The following is a 22,762-nucleotide window of genomic DNA, read 5'->3' on the forward strand; positions in this document are numbered from 1 at the left end:
AAAAAAAATTAAAATTAAAAACAATAACGGGCCGCAGTCCACCACCTGCTGAGCGCTGCACATAACTGAATGCAGCGCTGCATTTAGATGGATAGTGACTCAAACCTGGATTCGAAAGCGCATGTTACATTTATGTGGATTATTGATAAAAAAAATTAAAATTGAAAACAATAACGGGCCGCAGTCCACCACCAGCTGAGCGCTGCACTTAGGTAGATGCAGCGCTGCAATTAAGTGGATGCAGCGCTGCACTTAGCTGAATGCAGCGCTGCACATAACTGAATGCAGCGCTGCACTTAGATGAATGCAGCGCTGCACTTATATGGTTGCAGCGCTGCAATTAGGTGGATGCGGCGCTGCACTTAGATGGATGCAGCGCTGCACATAACTGAATGCAGCGCTGCACTTAGCTGGATAGTGACTCAAACCTGGATTCCAAAGCGCTATGAAAAGCTTTTGCTTAGTTAATTAGTTGGTGAAAGTAACTGTTAGGGCCATTACCTAGTTCCGTTAATAAGTGGCGTTTATCGCTTTACTATGTCTATAATGCAAGATTTGGTAAGTAAGAAGTTCTAAGCCTTGAAAATTAGACCAATATAATGCAAGATTTGGTAAGTAAGAAGTTCTAAGCCTTGAAAATTAGACCAAGAGAAAGACGAATTTAAATCAGATGTTATATCTATGTGGATTATTGATAAAAAAAATTAAAATTGAAAACAATAACTGGCCGCAGTCCACCGCTGAGCGCCGCACTTAGCTGGATGCAGCGCTGCACATAACTGAGCTGGATGCAGCGATGGCTCTCTGCGGATGCTGTTATCTCACAGAGTCCGTTAATATCCTACAATACATCTGACGATTTCATGAAGCAAAATGGTGAAAGGAAGGCGTTTGATGCCGGAGTGAAGCCAAAAATTTTGCTATCTCTTTTACATGGTATCAGTCTTAACCCTGAATTCGGCATTCGCTTCTTTTCTTATTTCCTTATTTACAACCTATGCTCCACAATACAATAATTTTAAATTAGTATAGAGACTCTCTACTCGCAAGTAGCTCAAAATTTTTATTCATTTTGTTTAAAGTTTTTTGGTTAAAATTCTCTTTCCGCTCACGTTCGTTTAGGTTTAAAGGCTTCGAAGCAAAACAAACCTCAAATACCACGACAATTGACTGGAGGGTATCGTAGTAAGGAAGTACGGACATTCCGTAATGGATGAAAGCATCATAACGGACCGGAAAACAATGTCGAACCACCGCCACGCAGTGAACGAAATGTGAAACTTTAATAAATGATATAATATATTGATCTTCTCCGTTGGCCAAACGCTTAAAAGAGACGAAAGTTCCTTACTAAATGAAAACTCCACAGAGAATGAAGCGTGACATTTCGAATTGTGGTTCCGTGCGCGTTTTTTCGAAATTAATCCTTCAGTCCTTCACCTTTCACATATGTTAACTCGTACGACCCTAAACTTGTTTTTACTTGGATAGCGATCAGCTGGAGAAGAGATTTACACACTAAGAAACTAAGTGCATTCAGCTGTGTGAAAACTTGCAAAAAGACAAATTTGAACTCAAAGGCATTTTTTTTATTTTTTTTTTATAAATAATTTATTATGTTAAAGAAAGAAAGTAAAAATTGTAATTGTAATAAAAATGAAAAATAAAATTAATAAAAATAATCTATACAAGGCTTGTTGTGTAGATGTGTGTATATGTGTATGTAATAGTTTTTTGACTAGTTTAGAAATAAATGATGTATAGGTTTTGTGTATATGAATATCTTATTTGGGATTAAAGAGTATATAACATGATTTTTTTTTCCTAAATTAACATTTAATCAGTTGCGTATATATAGTAATGGAAAATAGATTTCCGCTATTTTATTAACAAGATTTTTTATTATCGCAAAATCCCGAAATTTTTTTTTGCAATATATCTTTTTCAAGTCCGATAAACATAGGTAATGAATGTGTGTATGTAAGATGTTTATACGAGATTGTTTTGAATTAATAAATAAATAATAGATTAAAATATAAAGCAGAGATTTTCAATATTAACTCATATGAAGCTGTTGAGCATTTAAGAATGAAAACATTTTTCTTTGTTTTTTTTGCTATTTTTTCTTTTTTGTTGAAATCTCTGATCTCTATAATGTTGTTAGTAATTTTAACTTATATAGGTGTTTTCTCTTTTATTATTATTATTTTTTTTAAAATGTATTATTATTTGATGTCACTAAAAATTTGCATTTATATATGTAAATGCAAAAAAATTATATATTTTATATAGAGAAATTATTTTTCAATTAATTGATTTGTTTCAAAATATGAATGATTGAAGGATCGGATTTAATGCTAATAATATGATAGAAAAAATGGATTCGATTAAAATTATTGCATCCAAGTACAAGTCAGAAATTTATTTATTTGGCTGAAGGATAATAATAGAGCACAGTGTTGCCGGGCAATTGCCAATGTGAAGCCTGCAATTCAATCAATTGTAATAGTGTACGACGTATGGCTGGAGCTGAATCGCTTGCATTCAAAAAGGCATCGCGTATCATAGAGAGTAAAAGCTCCAATTGTTGAGGTAATTGCATTTCCATATCTTGTCCAATGCATGTAAGCACATAGAATAAGCATTCAATCTGGAAATAACAGGATACGCATATAAATTACAAAGCATTTAGAAAAACAAGTAAAAAAGTTATATTCGGCGGAGGCCAAATAACCACCACATTGCTTCTCGCATTCTACTCTACAAGTTCCTTCTTTTATGTGATACCCATACCTCTCTGGTATTAAGAAAAAATTAATCCACCAGGTCGCAGTGTTTACTGTATGCATTTTAGACTGAACCCATTTTTAGGCAGGTAATATATTTTCGGAAGGAGGAATGTGCAGCATGTGTTTTAAATATTCTGTCTTGTTTGCATAAAACCTCAAAAAAGTGAAAACAAAAAATTTTTAATCACTCGTAACTTCATGTGGGCATGGCCGATTTTTCTATTTTTGCACGTAAATAGTAGGCAGTTTCATAAAGTAAATGTAGAAAAATTTCAAACTTCTAACTTTTATAATTTCTGAGTATCGAGCATAAATTTTTTCTTAAGAAAACCAGAGTTGCATTCAGTTTATACTCTGATCAATTTGGCCCAACTAGCGTGCAAAAACTTTTAATGTTTTTATCAAGTTTGAAGTCGATATCTCCATTTTTGCGACCAGGAGACTGCCAACAACAAACATCACACAGACATGCAGACGCACAGACAGGTTTAGTCAATTTTAGTTAGAATTTCATGCTGATCAAGAATGTATATATTTTATAGGGTCTCTTAAGCTTACTTTTGGGTGTTACATAGAATACGAAAAAAAAAGAAGTAAAATGCGTCCGTCCCGCCCTTCGGTGGTGCGCGTAAAAATGGAAAATGCATGTGCAAGCTTAGGCTTTGTCCAATTTGAAATATTAGTTTGGCTGACAAGAAGGCAACAATAATTATAATAATAAAAAATAGTTGGTTGGAAATTGAAGGTCTCTTCCTGACCTCATTTTGTGAAGTCTTTTATGTGCCAATGATCGATGGGCGCGAAATTCAGCTTTCTATTAAATTTTAGATTAAATTTCGAAAATTCTTAATTTCTGAGAAAAGTATTTTGTCCACACGTAGCGTGAAATTTGCGGACAATTCTTATTCTCTATCTTTGCTTTATAAAACCGCTTAATAGCAAGTTTTACAAAACCATTTGGACGCATTCAAGTTAGCCTAAAGGCCTTTGCTTTTATGGTAGCTTCGATGCAGAGTGAAGTCTGTTCAAGTAGCGAATTCATATTATTCCAAATAAAGGTACAATGTCCCTACCTCAACTTATCACTACGGCGCTAATAGAATGCTTGGGACTGGTAATCACAATCGAAATATTTGGTACAAGAGAGTATGCTATGAGATATCACAGCCGATTTAAAGAAAGGTAAGGAAGTTTAGGGAAATGGAAAGTTTCGTTCCAATAGTTTCCCTAACATCGCATAGTTTTAATGCAGATTGACGCTTGTATAAAAGATTTGAACCGCATTTAAGAATATATTCTTGAAAGTATTACTTTCGAGCTCTGTCTAAAGTTTTACTTTCAGTTAAGTCGTAAGTCTGGAGGGAAGATTAAAAAAATTTTATTCCGTTGTTATAAGTTTGGAAATCCGTAGCAATGACTAGAATCGATTTGATAAGAAAAACGTAATAATTTGTAAAATGTGAAGAATGATTCTTAGATTTACCTCAGATAAAGATCTGACAGGTGGTTTTACGCAATCTTCGCAGCATTTGGAAAGTAAGGTGAGTAGTACCAGGGGTGGTGGGGCACCTTCGCATTGGGTGCGCAATTGTAATTGTCGTCGTTTTAACTGGCAAAACATTTCGGTTAGAAATGCCATAAACGCGGTAAAACGAGCTCGAGAGGGCGACTTCATTCCTTGAATCAGAAAGAGTAACTGCTCAAGGAAGGGAAGAAAAGTGTTTTAAATGTTTTGTTCTTTATTTTTAATAAAGTAAATGGGTTTTCGAAACCGACCTTTTCTCGCTCTTGATACCATTGGCGGCAGGTATTTAAGATGGCCTCTAAAAATGTTTCCTTTTGTTCTTTAGCGATAATGTTTAAGCATATTCTAGAAATTGGTAGAGCGTAACGACGCCCCTCTACAGCACGTTTGATAAAATGTGAGCTCAGTTCCATTAGGCTGCGTGAATTCAATTTATTTGGATCTTCGAGAGCGGCATCGACCAAGGCTTGTACTTCGGGTGTAAATTGACCGATATCGGTTATTTCGTTACCGAGCCCCAAGCCCAAGCCAGCAATGCCTCGTGTTAAAGCATCGGCTGACGATAGAGATTTTGAGCGTTGTAATGGCGTGACACTCATGGCAGCGTGCGAATCGATCGGACCATTTTGATTGATTTGCTGATTGTTTGCCATTATGTATTGATTCATGGCGTTCAATTGTTGCTGTTGTTGGTAATTTTGATTTAATGCATTATTCATATGCACTATATGCATCATGTTCAGGTGCGATTTGTTATGCATTTTTTGCGGCTCCGGGGCAAATTTAACTCGATTCGTATTAGACGCTTGCTGATGATAACAAAAAAAATTTTGCCCGATTAATCTTCAAAAAAATACCTTTCAATCTTTGGTATTAAGAGTCGACTTACGTGCAACACATTGCCGCCTGATGGTGAATTCAGCAAAGGCACCTGTTGAACCATACCGCCGGACATATGATTCATTTGCATAGGATGTGAGTGAGTTACTAGAATCGGACGATGGTGATGTTTAACATTCATGTTGCTTATGGGCATGCTACCGATAGAGAGCCCCGCCTGGCGGCGATTAGCCATTGCATTTGTTGCAGCTACGTATTGCATTGATTGCAATGCTGCCGATGCCGATGAATTATTCGGAAAAACCATCGATGAACTGGAAGAGTGTTGAAGATTATGGTTTAACTCTGCAAATGACAAATCAAAAAGCAAAACGAAGCAATTATTTATCATTACCGATTATTATAGATGTCGTTCGTGGGTGTTGATCTCGTACTGGCCACCAACGGATACGTAAATTCCTGGGCATGAACATTCAATTTATTCAAGTTTTCATTACGAACATCTAACATTAAGATACATTTGTGTATATGTTTGCATTTCAAATATATATAATAACACATAAGCCCGGATCGAATACCCAAAATATTTTAATTGTTATCAGTAAATAAAAAGTTTATCAGACGATGCAATATGATGAAGTTTTCGGTATGAAAAGAGAAGAGAAAGAGAGTGAATAAAGGAAGAATTGGTTCGATTTAGTTATTATAAATGAATTTCACACACAAAATACACATAATAGGTAAGTAGGTTAGAAAGCTATACTCGCTTCAAAGCAAATCTTCGATATCGATAGTCAGTCTTGTGTTAATTTTTGACGGAATCATCGTTCAAAGACCAAATTTTATCTTCCTACTGTTCCAATAGTTGGTTTTCAACTGAACGGCTAGTAATGGAGACGTGTGCATATAGTTTTCTTATTACTGCTCCGTATAATGCCTATCCGTGAAAGTATTGCATGTCCAATGTGGACAAATTGCGAATATTTCGTTCGGACGATAGTCTCTTAAGTTGACTAGCGCTGGTAAAAGATAGCAAACGTCGGCAAGAGCAGCGAAGCGACGGAAAGCGGTTAAGCAAAAGCAATTATGCATATGCCAAATTTTAGGAGATTTTATTTAACTAATTACGCTGAGGTTGGCTTGTAGAACATGCGACTGACCACAGCTGAAATCTGGCCTTAAAAATTCATTTGAGAGAAACGTTTAATTCTCACTTTGCAATTTTTGAGGTTAAGTACATCGACATATTGCTGGTCTCTCCATCAATTACGGATAACTGAAATCACAGCACACTTTACTAACATTACGATGGCCTTTCTGTCCATAGTAGGAACTAGGTCCAGCATACCCGATAGTGCACATATATTGCGCCACCTATCACCACTGTGGTCAAAGTATTACCAAAGATTTATGAGTCGACGCGATGAAAACACACATGTAAATGACGGTCAGGTAGCCGAGCAGCTGGAGATTCTTTACCAAAACTTTTGCTCAATCTCTACGTTTGGTTGTCGTAAAAATCGAAATATGGTTCACGATACTCACAGCGACAATATATCTAACAAGAAAAGTAATTTTGTTTTAACTAACTAGGGGGTCTTATTAGCAAAAAACATTCAAACTGTTTGCACGAATAAAGCATCTGACTTCGGATGATGTCGACAATGCTGGAAAACTGCGGTTATGCCTAAATATATATTCTTGTGCTCTTATGAAAGCATTAAAATTCCGCGGACGGCATTAAAACTCCGCGTTAACGGCAAAAATCTTGCAAGAGCGGAACGACTCTAATAAGCAAAAGCCCCTCATACATACGCATATACATATAAGATATACTTACTTACTTATCATATATATATAAAGGTATTCCTTTAATATATGTACATATACATAAGCAAAAGAAATAATCGTTCAATTAAATGTCCTTAAATAGAATCCCCAAATAAATAATGAGAGGCACTTACGAGTAAAGTATAATTTTTTTTTAAATTAAATAATTCATGTTATATTCTTTGAATATCTACTAAAATATTGGTTAAGGTGTAGCTGGAAAATGTGATTAGATTTGAGTGATCTAAGCGTACAGTTAAAGTTAATAATTATTCTTTTCACTTACTAGGTGGCCTATATATATCCATAGTGGGTTTGCCACGTACTTGACCCGATTGATTCACACTAGCCTGTAAATTGAAAGCCAAGCTGCGCCTCTTGTTAAGGTTCTAATAATAAAAAAAAAAAAAAAAGAAACGAATACATATTTATATAAAACAAGCTGCCAGGATTTACTTTCTAAATAAACACAATGAAAACACTATACTGGGCCATGGTCCTCCATTAAATACCCTTCACCATAACCGCATTTCAATATAAGATGCTACATAAGAAGTGGTTGAAGAAATGTTTCAATCAGGACCATTTTCAACAGTGTTCGTTCTCCGGCCAAAATATATCGGTTTAGGAAATTTCATCAAAATGTCCCAAAAATTGCGGCCTGTAAATTGAACGCAAGAAAACAAGAGGGAGAGACGGGCGGACAAGCTTAGATCGATTCAAGCAGTGATTCTAAATCCGACATTATAATAAAAGGTGGGTCCACATCAACTCTTTTCGGCTGTCGCATACATCTAAATCCTTCAAATACCCTTATACCACAAGTAGCGTAAAGTATAATAAGCAAAAGCACTTTAATGGGCTACTGCTCACCATTAATTAATATCCCACCACTTCGCTTAATGCAAGTATTCAAAACGAGATGCACATAGCGACGGACGGACAGACAATTTAAATTTCAAAAAGTGACTCTGAGTCGTTCGGTACAGTAAAAGCTGGATGTAACGTTCTTCTGGGTGTTGCATGCATCCGTACGGATTTAATATAGCCTTATACCACAGCCGGTGTAGGTTGTAATAATTCCTTCAAGCTAAAATTTTTGTTCAGTATATGTTGAACATTGACAAGAACGTATGCAACGCCACAGCGTAAAAAAATGTAAACAAAACAACAGCTTCTCAGAACAGCAGTATTTTGCATTTATGCCTTTGTCCAATAACTTTGACGAAAACGCTTATGTCGAATTGCCGAATGAGCAAAGGCAGAAAAGAGTTGATCATGCCCCCAATTGATATTGGCGAGCTATGGTGGCTGGTTTGCTGGCGAATTGCCGGCGGACTTTTGAAACGATTGCGGCGACTGTGTTCGGAAATAATATGGGCACTGTCCGTATTGATGGGTTTGAGTCGATCTTACGATTTCAAGTGCCACCTCTTCGGTTTTTATTCTGGCTATCAAGCAGATGTCTCGTGTACACGGCGTATACCGCATAAAGGCACGAAAAATGCAGGCAAACATTTACTAAGAGATTTCAAAATAAAATCAGTTTTTATTAAAAATATAGTTAAAAATAAATGAAAAAATTAAAAAAAAATATATATTATGCTACTCATGGACCCATGGCTGTATATGTCAATACATAGTAAAACCGACTGCCAAAGTAATTGTTGTTTTTTTTTTTTCTGCTTGTTTCTTATCGGGTCTCATTTAATATTATTCTTACTTGTTGGTTCGATGTGCGTACGAAGCTACGTTCTCTTGTTATGCTAGCGGGTACGACAAGAGGTTGCTGTTGCGCTTGATATTCGGGCGATTTACGTACTTTGCGTCCTTCATTGTGGTTGATATGTAACGATTGTTCAGCTTGTTCTATTTTTTCAGCCATATTCTGCAGCAGATTAGCAATATTTCTTCCGATTGTGAAGTGGACGAAATACTTTCCTGAATTTTAAATCTGAGTTATGATGGATGTATGTGTTTATTGGCGAAACATAATTCTTAAACGGCTTTGTATTTGTTTTTTTTTTTTTTTTTTTTTTTTTTTTTTAATAATTAAAGCATTGGTTATAATGATTATATAATTTCAAGTATCACAATTGGCATATAAATGTAAAATTAAACATTTGCTGTGCGATTATTCTCGCACATAACGTGGACATATACGTGAGTTTAATTTCATAATAGTTTTTACTTAAAATACGTTCGAATCGAAGAGTTTTGCAGACTAATCTGAAACGGAAAGTAAGAACAATTTCAAGAAATTACATCTCTTTTGGATTTACCAAAATATTCAGAAAGAATGTGAATTTATCCGATCCACTGTTCAAAGAAGTCTCCTTCTGAGATTTCCGTTGCCCCGTAAATCATGGATGCAAAATTGCTTAGGAAATACCGAACCACCTTAAACATCTTCGCAATTGGGTTTCTGTTCAAGTTTCAAGCAAAATCGGTTAAAGAATAGCCTTTGGACCGTATTCGTAATAAATTCAATAACTTTAGATTGTTGCTAAATGAAAGTCAAGGTAAATAAATAATGCAAGATCCATTAGCAACATTCGCGAAAAACTTGACACAAATTTTGTTAATGACTTTCCGCAATGGATTTTGATCGACTCACTTATACGTCTAAAAGAAATTAAAATGATATCTTATATTACTCGGAATCGCTAACTTATTTTCAAATACTAATTAAAGCTTCCTTAATATGCTGAAGACAAGATAGGAAAGTTATCTCAACCCCCCCCTTCCACTTCTTTTTTACCCATGTCATTTTATAGGATGATAACACAGTGCATAGGATGATAAACGAAACGAAATGTGTCCAAATTTCATGGCATTCCGACAAGTCGTTGTTCTTTGATTACATCGTCCTACGAACTTATTGATTCATATGTTAAGCATTTTGTGAGCTAATCAAATTTGGCGAAAAATCCATTTCAAAACGCCTTCCAAGAGTGACATAGAAAATTGTCTTCCCAATGAGTCATCACACATATAGTCTTTTAACATATTCTAAAGTTAAAGTAAAAGTTTCGTTCACTACTTACCTTTTGTCTTGCTTGGGCTGTTTCTTTCGTTTTGTATGACTTGGCAACTCTTTTTGATTGTTTCGATCGTGTGTCGTTTGAATAATGTGATGTATTTGTTGTTTTAGTAGCCTTTTAAAATTTAAAACGTATGTTAAAGGATAAGTATAAAGAATATTTTACCCTTTTACTCATAATCAACGATGAATAACAAATTTTTGTTAAATATTAATGAGAAAATTCGTTTGCATCTAAGTTTAAATCGTTTTCTAAAATCGTAGAAATCTTTTTAATATATTTTTTAGTTATTTTCTTTTCTTTTTTTTTTTTTTAATCGATTTATATGTTCGTAAGAGATATTCAAGTCGTTGTTTATTATTTTCTTTTATATTCTCTTTGGTGGCGATTGCTTAGGAGGGCTTTATATCGCTGAGAGTGTACATTACCGCAGCTGTTGAACGGATAAATTAAATGTTAAATCTGGTGTAGATATGTTCCTCTACGATTCTCTCTTATTAGATATAATATATAAATATATATGAATATATATATAAAAAGATAAAGTTTACAATTACATAAGGATATAAACATAGATATATATATATATGTCTATATATAAATAGATCTCGTCAAATATATAAATTTTTTTATTTAGATATAAAATCAATAATGGGAAAATATTGAAAAAAGCTTTGGATCCGTAAAGGAAGCCAACTCGTCTAAAACTTCAAAATATCGTAATTTAAGAAAAGTCCACATTTTTAATACATTTTGAGAAAGTGATAATCATGTTTAATAGACTTTTCTCTAAATGCGTTCACTAGATAACGGCTAGACAACGGCAGAAGAATGTTCAAATTCCTTTATGCGCTCGTTTTATCGGCACTATAATGGCTTGTATTTGTATTTCTAATAATGTTAATAATACTATGCAAGAATATCCGTATGCTTTGCAATTGATATGTCAGTACGGCTGTGCAAATAGAAAATTATAGTTAACTAAATCGATACAAGTCACCTTTTTACATTTGAGAAAGAACGAAAAGCTGGTTTGAAGACGCACCCTCAAGCGTAGAATATAATGAGAAAAATATAAAAAATAGAAAAATTGCATATTGTTTTCCCATCCACGAAGCTCTGCTTCACAATTGTACCACTTCATTCCGGAACTACGGAATATTACGAAATGTGTATTTAATAAGCTATGCAATATGCTCAGAAGTGAAAAGCTCGGGCCAAGTGTTAAATAAATGAACGTGATATGATGATGTCTTAAAAATCAATACACAGATTATCGAGTAATCATCAACTTCTTCTCGCAAGCAAACGAAACATAACTTTTCTAGTGTAAGAGATTATAGAACACTTACACACACGTTTACGTTAAACGGGTGCATATGCTTATAGTGCATATTGAAGCGATAAGTATTTGATTTCCAAGATTCTAGATTTCCATGTAAAACCAAATTTTCTTCATTTTAATGAAAACGACGACCATTAACTAATTAACGACTCTACACCACTTTGCACATATTTTCCTCACAAAAACACCAACATTTGTTGCTCGTGGTCATGGATATTCGATTAGGTAAGAATCGAGACTATTAAATCAATGTTCGTAGATGCAAATCCCAAATGCGTTAGAGTCTACTGGGCTTAACCAATTGAGTACACATCCATCAGTCTATGGCCGTCACCTAGCTATCTTCTGGTCGACCGTCACCTATTTATCTTTTTCTTACCAATCTTTTGTGTGATTGGGCGCATTAAAAAAAAAAGTATGTATGTATCCAGGGTCTCCCAAAAAAATACATACACACATTGTATGATTGCAAAAACGGGTTGGATTTAGATGGACCACAGGATTAAAGAGAATTGGAAAGAACGAGGTATTAAAGTGTATATAATTTTATTTATACATAAACCCTTAAATATATATTATATATACATATAAATATATATATACATATAAAAACATTATATGTAATATATATTATTAGATTTATATATATATATTAAAAAAAAAAAAAAAACAATTTTTTATAAAAACATTTATAAGGGAAGGAGCAGGTCATAGGTTCATTGAAAAAGTACTACTTGTCATCGATTTTTGCAGAGCAATAATCCAAACTGCACGCATTTATACCCTATAAGTTTGATCTATATTCGATTTGTGTGCATACATGTAACACTAATTCATAATTCATTTCTGAATCGATTTAAAATTCTGTGTCCGTCTGACTGTTTATTTTGTCTGTCTATCCATTATTATGTTCGGCGTAGAAGCCGCAATTTTTGGAGATATTCTAACAAAAGTTGATAATAAATTTTACATATTTTGATCAAAGAAGGAAACCTATTGAAAATAGATTGGATTAAATCAATTTTACATGTGATTTTATCTCAAGTCTTTCTATAAGTGGCATGCATTCGCAAATTATTTTACGTATTTTTATAACAAATGACGTAGAGTGTAAACAGACAAATTCGAGCATTAATATGGAGCAAATAATTAAGAGGTTCATTCTTAGCTCGTTTGTACATATATGCTTGCCTAACCACATTTTTTTTTTTTTTTTTTTTTTTTGCTTTAACTATTGACCTCTGACTATATCATGACTTTCTCTGTGTTTTCAATCAAATGCACGGAAATGACCGAAAATATCGAGAACACTCTTATATCAATCAGTAGGCAAAAGCACAATTCGTTCGCTCTCTAACATATTTGATGTAAAAGTATTGTTTAAGCAGATGCACAAATCAATAAACCTTATGTTTACATCAAAGACTACGTTCGCTGCTTAAAAAATATGCCCATACATGTGTATGCGTATGCATGAGTAGCAAAAGTTTCTATTGATGTTTGTGACGTAGAATCTGTTTGAAAGTCGTTGCAAGTACGCTTGAAAAAAAGAAGACAAAAAAAAAAATACAAAAAAATACTGAGACAAATTAACATTTGTCCGTTGCACTGTGCTAAGTTTGTTGCGGTGACACTGGGTGTAACGTAGATGGCAATGACGTTTTTTGTATTTACATGTATTAGGTCGGCGGAAACTTTCTGTCGTTAATATGATTTTTCTTAGCGAAAAATTTTAACTTAGGCATCAGCATAGTACTTATTAACTAATCATTTAATTTTTTTTATTAATTATCTTAGAAAAGTGAAAGGAAAGGAATTAATTATAAGAAATGTTTAAAGATCCCTTAAACTCTCTTGGCACATACACCTTGCAATTATATCGCCATATTAATCAGATTTTTACATTACATTACAAAATTCTTTAAAGTTGTGGAAATTCATTTTCAAGGTTATTGCATACCGTACCTGTGTAGACACAATTCAAATATCTAAGTGAATGTAATGCGCAAACACACATAGAACTTTTTAAGTGATTCATGGTAAGAAAATTGCCGAATCTCAAACTTTTTATAGAACTTTTTACAATCTTTGGGACATAGTTATGTGGATTTCTCTGTACGCACATCATTTGTTGCAATTGTTCTTCCAAAAAAAAAAAAAAAAAAAAAAAGAAGAAAAGAAAACACTGATAATTTATATTTGAAAAATATTTATTAAATTTTATATATTTGCGATATTTTTGTACTCTACATCAGTTGTGGTACAAGGCTATATTAAGTTTGTGCGAATGTATGCAATCCCCTTGAAGGAAGGATGGGATAAGCCCATCTTTTATTACGGCGATAGATTCTGAACTACTTTTTGAGTCTATTTAAACTTGTCCATCCGTCTGTCCGCCTTGTTTTCCTCTGTTCAACCTACAGGTCGCAATCGTTGAGATATTTTTTTGGATGAACTATGAAATTTGATATTGAAAATTTTGATCATTTCTCCTATTCCCACATTATTTTGAAAAGTCATTATATACATATATATGAATAATCGTAGTATGATGTGAGTTACCCGTGTGAGGCCCTGTTCCACTATAAAGTTTTCACTTTTTATTTAATTACTTTATATTCATGTATACATATATTTTATTTTAATTTTATTTGCATACATTATTTATTACATCATTTTATTATATAATACATTATTTATATTTATATTTATTTCCTTTTTCCGGCTTCTTACACTTGACTGTGCATTAAGCACTTAAAGCCCTTTAGATCTAATCCATTTCCAATCAGTTAAACAAACGAAGCAAGCAAACTTTTTATCCATTTCTAGCCTAATGCGAGCACACGCGTTAACGCAAAAGAAAGCAAATGCTTACATAAAAAATGACAATCTAGAACTTTTCCTCGAACCTAACAAACTGTGTACCATAGAAGTTTTGTATGCGTGAGCATTCAGATTTCGATACTAAGAATCAAGAAAAACATTTTGCAATAATTTTTGCATTTTTCCTATTTATCTTTTAATATTTTCATTTTACTCATATTCTTTCATTCTGTTTAGTTTGATCAACCATCGATAATTTACTTTAAATTATTGTATCTTGCCTTCTTTTTATGTATCCATTTATATATATATATGTATATATACATTATTATACTATTCCAATGATTATTAACGTAATATGCGAGCATGATCAATTCTTCATTTTGTTTGTAAAACTTAGAGTTAATCTTAAGTCCCGTTAAGAAACGACTTAGCCGCAAAATATTGTTTATACGTTATTTTTTTATTGCAACATTCCGCCTTTAAAAAAAGGTGAAGGAAACAGGATATATTATCAATCCAACTGTAGGTGCAATTTTAGATATAGGTAACTCGGAAAATGTCGCTTATATATAATACAAGTGTCACTTGTTTCCAAGCTTTCGTTCAGTGCGTATCAATTTGTAAAGAGATGTATGTATGTCATTTATGGTACTACATTTTTTCGATATTTAACTGCGTTCAACTGGAAACGAATGCAATTGAAGCTATGGAAATGATTAAATTGGCTTGGAGTAAGAACGCATTAAGCTCAAACAGATAGAAAGGGGTTTGCAAGATTTGTTGCAAAAAACTTGGATTCTTGAAAATCTTTAATTTAATCTGGGAATATCTGCCGAATGCGACATATTCATCGGATTTGGCTCGTTCTGATAAGCCCTGAGTCAGTTCAATGCAGTTATATTTAGAACATCAACATCTTTGCAAAGCTCAAGATAAACACAAAAATGAATCGATGGCTATTTTACTTCGAAAGCATGAAGTCTTTAATATCATGGGCTCGGCATGTTCCCTGATAAAGGACACAAGACCATACGTAATAATGGTGAATAACTCGATTGTTAAGCTTCGTAGCAAGCATAGTTTAAATATCACATAATGGACAACATTTATTATTGCACTTAATATATGTTGTATTGATTTGATATCTTTTTTTCGATCTGACGCCAAGATGAATAAGTCTTTCTTAATGGCAATATTCTATATCACTTTTACTGCAAGCTATAGTATACCAATCGATTGATAATCATTGTTTCAATCCTTTGCTTCAAACCTTAAGAAAGCTATGCGTGACAATAAAGCGATCGATGCTATAGAAGATGATTGTGAACTGAAAATATCAAGTATATGGTGAATAGAGTTGTCAATGCCATTATAAAGCGGTTAACAAGAATTTCGCATTTGGACGGAATCGAATCGAAAACATTTCAATTTTATTGCTGCTACTAAAACCCATGATAACTTGCGCCATATGAACCGAGCTTAGCATCCACTGTCTTAGAAAAATGAATTCATTTTTAAAGATACTAAGTGTGCAGTTAAAATTTAACCAAAGTACTTTTAAGAGACAATGTCTATCTATGTAATTTTCGGTGAAATATTTCGGTAAAATTTTTGTACAAAAATGGATCTTAGCTTGTTATAGGGTCAATCTGGTCCGACTATAATGTTTCAATTTGTTTTGTTATTTTGCATTGCCTTTAACACGCGGGCCGCACTATAATGTATGCATGGATATGTTTTTTCGGAAATGTGCGTTAATTCTTGTTATTGTCTGTAGGCGGAAATGTGCCGCCGACTTGTTTTAATGTTTTCATAAATCTATATATGTTTGCACACACATTTACATATAAACACACACGTGTATATATGTATATGTATATGTGTATATATGTCCATCTATATTTTTATGTTTTTCTTTTCCTTTTTCTTTTCTTTTTTTTTTTTTTTTGCTTTTCTTTTCTTTTTTTTTCACTATAACAAGAAAAATGTATTGTATACGAAATAAATCTGAACAAAATGTTTACGAAAATAGATATTAAAAAATTTATTCGCCATCTCTTTGTTTCTTAAAACATTAATGCTCTTCCGTTTTCCTGCTTTTGCAGCTTCGTGCAGAAACGTGCTCATCGCCCGCATTTGTACGAATGCACGAATTCTCGATGCTTGTCGTGACGTATGTATTTCGATTCAATAAACCCACTATATATTGAATTAACTTTGATTAATTTTAACGAAATTGTCTGCTAATTTAATAAAACAACCTCTCAAGTTTATGCTTTCAATAATTTATGCCTTTTTAAATAAATATGCATCGACCTAACAATAAGAGAGAACAGAAATGATTCAAGAGCAAGTATACCAGCGTGCAGTAGATCGTAATCGTGCTCACGCTACAGGGCATGTTAATAAGTTTATAAAATGTTTTTAGCACACACAGAATTCCGCATCGAAGACGACATGCATAGGTACATGAATTTATTGTTCTATTGGGACCATAGGGGATTCTATCAACTATATATATATATATATTCATGATGTCAGCAAGCAAATTGATTCACACATATACCCATCTGCCTATGAGTTCGTTTAAGTTACGTTTGTTTCTTTATAACTTAGCCTAAGAGAAGCAATATCATCTCAATTTTTTTTTTTTTTTTTTTGCTCTCTTCAGATTAACTTTGAAAGTTAGTTACCCAATAATCCTAAGTAAAATAAGTTTAGTATTCAAATACGGCTTCAAATTTTTGTAATTAGTTAGGAAGTGCTGGCAAGTCGTATAAGAATATGGTTCAAAAGAAAGACAAGATCTAATGTATGTGATACGTTATGCGATCGATATATATGGGGTATATGGATATTCGCTCTATCTTCCAATAAAATGTCGTACACCATTTCAAAGAACACGGTCTAATAAAATTATAACTATCTGCCGCTTGTTTTCTATTGGAATAAATTGTAAGTCTACCGGAAAGTTGTGCCTATTCCGGTCGCAAAATGTTTCAATAAGTATGCGCATATTTATTTAACCCATACTTGGCTCTCTCTTTTTATCACTCAATGCCTGGCGCTTTCAACAAGGTAGAAATGCTACAGAAACGTGTAGAACTTGATTGAAAGTGTTTGGTGATCGTTCAGTTTCCGACAGAATATGCAGAAAATGGGCCTTTCTGATAAGCCACGATCTGGGCGACTATCTTTGAACGACGGCCATTCCTTTGAAGATAATGTTAGAGCAAAATCATTTTTTGACAACATCGGAGATGCAGCTCTGTCGGATCATATACGAAAACTATGATATTCTCTTAACCTAAAAACAGACGACACTTTCCTTTGAAGCTAATAGTAACGCCCTAGATTTGTCTGTCTGTTTGTTGACACATCCGAATTGCCGAAGACACGTTTCTAAATTGTGAAGAAAAAGTGCTGTTCCCCCCAAGACAATGCATCGCATTACTTTGGGGGATGGTAAAATAGCAAAATCTGAAGTTTATTGAACTCAATTATCGTATATCGTATCCCATCCGCCTCCAGACACTCTTATCACAAGGAAAGATTATGAGCATCAAAATATTCAATAAGCATTGCACTCATTACATCGCTCCTGAAGGAGATTTTGTTTTTTACTCATTTCTGGGGGTTACTGGGCGACTAGTGTCTTAAAACACCCAGGTTTTATATAGAAATCTAAATTTTTGCCTACTCTCATTAAATTAACTTTAAAAATATGTTTAACGAGCGATTAAGACTTTTCGAGATGTTAGATATCACACGCTTATTATCTCACCGGCATTACAAGATGTGATTATTTTCTGACTTGAGGTGAAAGTATGAATATACTGATTCAGGGTGCGTTAGGGGACATCAACTTTAGAAAAAAAATCGAAGTGTGGCGAATTTGATAGAAATTCCTACAAAGGAATATCGGAAATATTATCAAAGGACAAGTATGTCTTTATTCAAAATGGACATTAGTTAAGCTTGAAAATGATAACTTAACATATCAGGATCCTCTTTCATTCTTTCGCGCTGTATTCGCGGTAGCAGTAGTGTTTTATCAGAAAAATCTTTGAATACTGTTCGCGAAGTGGCGCATTCATCAGAGTTTTTTCTTTTTCCAAAAACTCAAATTAGCATTTCCCAGAAGGCTACTACATTTAATTGATGTTATAAAAAAAATACTCGTTGAATAAGGTCAAGTTGATTTCGGAAAGTTCATCGTTATATACTTTTTATTATATACATGTCCCTATATATTTTGGTTTATTTGTATTAACTTTCCGGTACATGTTTTATATGCCGGCATGTAACGATTATGTTGTACAGACTTACTAGCGTACAAACTCAACAACGTTGCTTACCCAGCCTAAGCTGACCTTTCGTGAAGTAAGCAAATATGCTTTCAAACGATGTTGCTTTTCAAATAATAAAAGAAATTATGTTGAGATTATGAAGTAACTTTTTTACTACTCTTAAGTATGTTCTATAAATTGTAATTAATGTTACGGTGGTTCTACCGACTCTTACTATTCTTTCTTACTATTATTGTTAATTTAGTTAGGAATATAAATTGGAAGACTTAAGTCTTAAAACAATTGCGTCTAAGGATTTCGGCTTTATTGAAAACCCTTCTGCACTTGAGATTTGCACCCACGGCCACTGGGCTGTTTGTCGAGTTCCTCCGCCTACTCGGTCATTCCTTTATATTGTTATAGAATTATACGAACTTTATTACTTTATAATATGGCAGCACCTCATAGTTAAATGTAAAACTAAAGACAATATTTGTATGCTAAGCCGTAATTTGAATCTATAAATGATTTCTAAGTATCTATTTGAACAAATTTTCGATGGTGAAAGTCTGATTTGATTTTGAATAAGCATGTATGGTTCGCTGTGATTTGATAAAAAAAGTAGTTGATGGGGTTTTACACGATTCGACTTGAATCGATTAAACATTCTCTCTTCTTTGAATACAACGAACCGACACTTTCGTCATTTTTGCCACAAATCGTGAAGACACACAAAATCTTCTAAATGTAATTTTGTGTGTATATATGCTTATATCTATTTATTCATATAGACAATACAATACATTTGTTACACTTTTAAGTGGGATAAAAAAAAGAAAAAAAAAAAAGAAGAAAAACATACACACACTATACATACAATATATTCCACCTGTTTATTTGTATAAGAACTGAAATCTCATGATTGAAAACAGAAGAAAGGTTATTCGATTTATTCAGAATTTGTTCATACCCATCGCTCTAAAAAGCTTCTATAGACTGTGATAATTATAACGTTATGTGTTACTGCAGAATAAGGTAAAATACTGTTAATAACCGATACGATATTTACATACTTAGTCTTATTCTTATGCTTTCTCAGCAATTGTGAGCAAAATTCTTTTAAAGGGGTTCATTGATTGTGAAAAGGAAAAGTTCTTTTTGCGAGGTTTGCAATGATCATTAGTGAAGTAAACAAAACGCTCGTCGCCGATCGATTTTCACATTTATTTCCGTCTTCGATTTTCTATTGACAAACCTACTTCTTCAATCATATAAAATGCGGTCATTCTCAACAGAAAGAAGTGAAGTGAAATGTTTCCGAAAATTTTTAGTTTGAATTAAAATCATCGGAGATGATATAAAATAGAAGTTCCAAGAAATATCAATTATTTGGATATATATCGAATATTTGTTTTCAACTATAGCGTCTGCGGGCCGTACCATTTAAAAATATATCTAAAGTGGATCAATTCAATTGCGAGTAACTGTATGTATCCATAAATATGTGGTCAGAAAGTTATATGCATATACATTTATATGTAATATGCATTTACGTATGTCCATCTTAACTTATATGCATTACATTACAATTCATTTCATTTTTTTTTTTTTTTTTTTCTATTTTAATGGTTTCTTCTCTTCGCTTTGTTTTTTTGTGTTTGTTTTGTTTTTGCTATCGTTGAATATCTTTTTATATTTTTTATTTCGTTAGATTGCCTCTAAAATCAATCACTTTCGAAACACTCAAAAATCTTTATGAAATTTCCGTTATTCGTCCGTTACAAATTTGATTTATGTAAATTTTCGTTTCGTTAACAAAATTTTGAACATTACTGCGTACGCGTTTGCAAATGAGCAAGAATTCGTCTCCCCTAAGTATTTAGAGAAATAATTTCATTAAATTTAATATTTTTTTGAATTTTTTTTTGAATTTATTTTTAATTGCAAAACGTTTCGTTCTTAAAATTATGTAAATTTAATCATTGAGCGATCAAAGATAGACTGAATTAGATGATATTTGTCAATGAGGTATTTTGCAATGGTTCGCAATTGTTTGCTCACGGCGCGCCACAAACATAATCATGACAAGTTTTAAACTCTTTTAACGCTCTTTGACTTGCTCAGATAGCCAGCCCTCCTACATTGAAAAGCACTCTAAACAGTTGGTGTGACAATGTCGTTACTCTTTCTTTCTTTTGTTTTTTTTTTTTGTTCTTTTAACAAAAATATATCGTTTATAAGCAACAAGCAACCAACGCCTAATTCATTCCCCGTTAAATTTCCTTTAGCAATATTCTGTTTCTAAAGAGTTTTTCTAATTCTCATTAACTTATAATTTATTGAAGTAAATTGTTTGTAGAATTGTCGCCACTTGACTAGATAAATTGATCGTTTGAATGAAGTAATCGTTTTCGTGACTCATACATACGTATGTGCAAATGTCTCTTTCTTTTTTTCTGTTTTTTTTTTTTTTCGTTTTTGTTTTTTATACGTGTGTTGTGATTCACGTTATAATTCATACGGCTTGGAAATGCTCGTCTCTGTTAATCTCACTGATCAACAACGAAAATAAGTGTGATGCGATTTTGTTTCTCTTAATATTCGTTCAGAATAAAAAGCTAGCATTGCCAATAGAAATGAATTTACAATAGTACCGTAACAATTCATTAAAATTGCAAAGAAACGTAAAACAATGACCTAGAACAACCAAATAGTTTGCATTTCCATTTCAAAACTCTAAACATTATTTATAATGATAAAGGGCAAAATACCGCTAAAACACCTTTATGCAATTTGAGAAATGGCTAATAATCTCTATTTAGTAGACTTACGAATATAAAAAGTTATATTCAAGTAAGATGGAAATTATCTCCAGCTCTTCGTGTCTATATCTGCCTATATATTAACCATATTTAATTTAAAACGTCTTTCGATCTTCTGATCGTTTTCGGCAGCACTTTGCGACTAGCTATTCGCCCTAAAAACCTTATTTACATTCGTTCACTATATTCCTGTATGGTCCTGGATATATAACATAGCCTTGTAGATAAAAAGCTGCCACATTCGGGGTGTAATCCGTACTTTATAAGACAAATAATGGTTAATTATATAATTCTTGATTATCTCGACTACAATAAACTACTTATCAAAATTCCAATAAATGTTGACAAGCATTCAAATCCCCTCTTAAAAGAATAAAATATGTAGTAGTTTGTTATACTCTGATCTATTCACTTCAAGTTAATATTAGAGGACAACCCAATGAACATTGAAATTTATATATACGACAGATGGCGCCCATCGAAACTTTTGCCACAAGAACTACGCTATTTTTATCTGGTTGATCTTTCAAGATTTGCTTGAATGTTAATACAGCTTTTACTGCAATCGAAAGTAACGTTATCAGGAGACATCTGATGTATTTCGAAAAGAAACTTTGTAGGTAACATTTCTCTATAGATTCAAATATAGCAAATGTTCATAGAATCCTAGCGACGCTTCTCACATATCTAATCCGCGTGGCGAGAACTGCACTAACATTTTCTTTGGAATTTGTGTCAAACTGAAGAAGAAGTTTTTCGTGAATAAAAGGGAAGTGACCTGAAGGTGACCTGAATCACGTATAAAAAATTTAGCTTTCGCTAACTAAAACTAACTCTCAGCTACGCGATTATGTTCTTGGGTGTTGATGGCTAATCTAAAGTCGCATTGATTCTTAAATACTGCTGCTAGACGTGTGAAACCACGAAGAATGAATTTTCCGCTTCGGCGTTCACATAAATTTGCCAATTATAATAAAAGCCTCTCTATGTAAGCTATTTGTAGAAAGGCATTTTTCCAACAATGGTTGACCTGCTTTATGGCATATAGGGAACTTTCTCGCGTTTAAGACTGCTGATGATACACGTACAAATATCGCAACGAAACGGAGTACTTTGGAAAGGAAACGTCGAATTTTAAAGTGCCATAATGGCCATTCATAATTTTCATTTAATCCTAGCGAAGTCAGCAAACCTAATATATAATTTGTTTTTTCAAGTTTGATTTAAAAAATTTTTCCCTCCATTTTTTTTAAATTTACGAATTTGTTACCTTGAGAATGATTTAAGTATTAGGCGCGACAAAAGATTGTAGACATTGTTTTTAGATTTTTGTAAAGGAGGGAAAAGTTCAAACGAACTCTTCATTGCCTCTTGATCAAGCTAGTAAATGATTATCGGAAGCGGTCTGCTTGTGGCGGTTTTGTAAAGTTTATTTTATAGGTATAAAATATT

The 22,762-nt window shown here is 33.2% G+C and overlaps 1 protein-coding gene across 6 annotated transcripts; it reads right to left on the bottom strand.

Moving 5' to 3' along the window:
- Nucleotides 1-1,691: 1,691 nt before the first annotated feature.
- Nucleotides 1,692-20,109, bottom strand: LOC119632859. 6 transcript variants are annotated; one of them, XM_038025992.1, is made up of 9 exons: nucleotides 19,562-20,109; nucleotides 10,032-10,461; nucleotides 8,708-9,213; nucleotides 7,271-7,373; nucleotides 5,549-5,732; nucleotides 5,204-5,468; nucleotides 4,566-5,123; nucleotides 4,273-4,485; nucleotides 2,426-2,650 (listed from the first exon to the last, which is right to left on the bottom strand). In XM_038025992.1, the coding sequence occupies exons 3-9, from the start codon at nucleotides 8,867-8,869 to the stop codon at nucleotides 2,426-2,428; spliced, it is 1,710 nt and encodes a 569-aa protein (XP_037881920.1). In that variant the 5' UTR covers nucleotides 8,870-9,213; nucleotides 10,032-10,461; nucleotides 19,562-20,109. The 6 variants fall into 6 exon arrangements, with proteins under 6 accessions (XP_037881923.1, XP_037881920.1, XP_037881921.1 ...); XM_038025993.1 differs by lacking the exon at nucleotides 19,562-20,109 and having other exon boundaries at nucleotides 10,032-10,142; nucleotides 10,202-10,461; XM_038025995.1 differs by lacking the exon at nucleotides 19,562-20,109 and having other exon boundaries at nucleotides 1,692-2,650.
- Between the last annotated feature and the right edge of the window lie 2,653 nt (nucleotides 20,110-22,762).

The sequence above is a fragment of the Glossina fuscipes genome, unplaced genomic scaffold (assembly GCF_014805625.2).
Source record: "Glossina fuscipes isolate IAEA_lab_2018 unplaced genomic scaffold, Yale_Gfus_2 2, whole genome shotgun sequence".
NCBI classification, from domain to species: Eukaryota; Metazoa; Arthropoda; class Insecta; order Diptera; family Glossinidae; genus Glossina; species Glossina fuscipes.

What these genes read in the sequence shown, in the direction of transcription:
- LOC119632859 (XM_038025995.1), bottom strand. Translation starts at nt 8,869, where the DNA reads ATGGCTGAAAAAATAGAACAAGCTGAACAATCGTTACATATCAACCAC. An exon ending in AACGACATCTATAATAATCG is followed by an intron (nt 5,469 to 5,548) that starts GTAATGATAAAT and finishes ACACTCTTCCAG; the next exon opens with TTCATCGATGGTTTTTCCGA. An exon ending in GGTATCAAGAGCGAGAAAAG is followed by an intron (nt 4,486 to 4,565) that starts GTCGGTTTCGAA and finishes TTCCTTGAGCAG; the next exon opens with TTACTCTTTCTGATTCAAGG.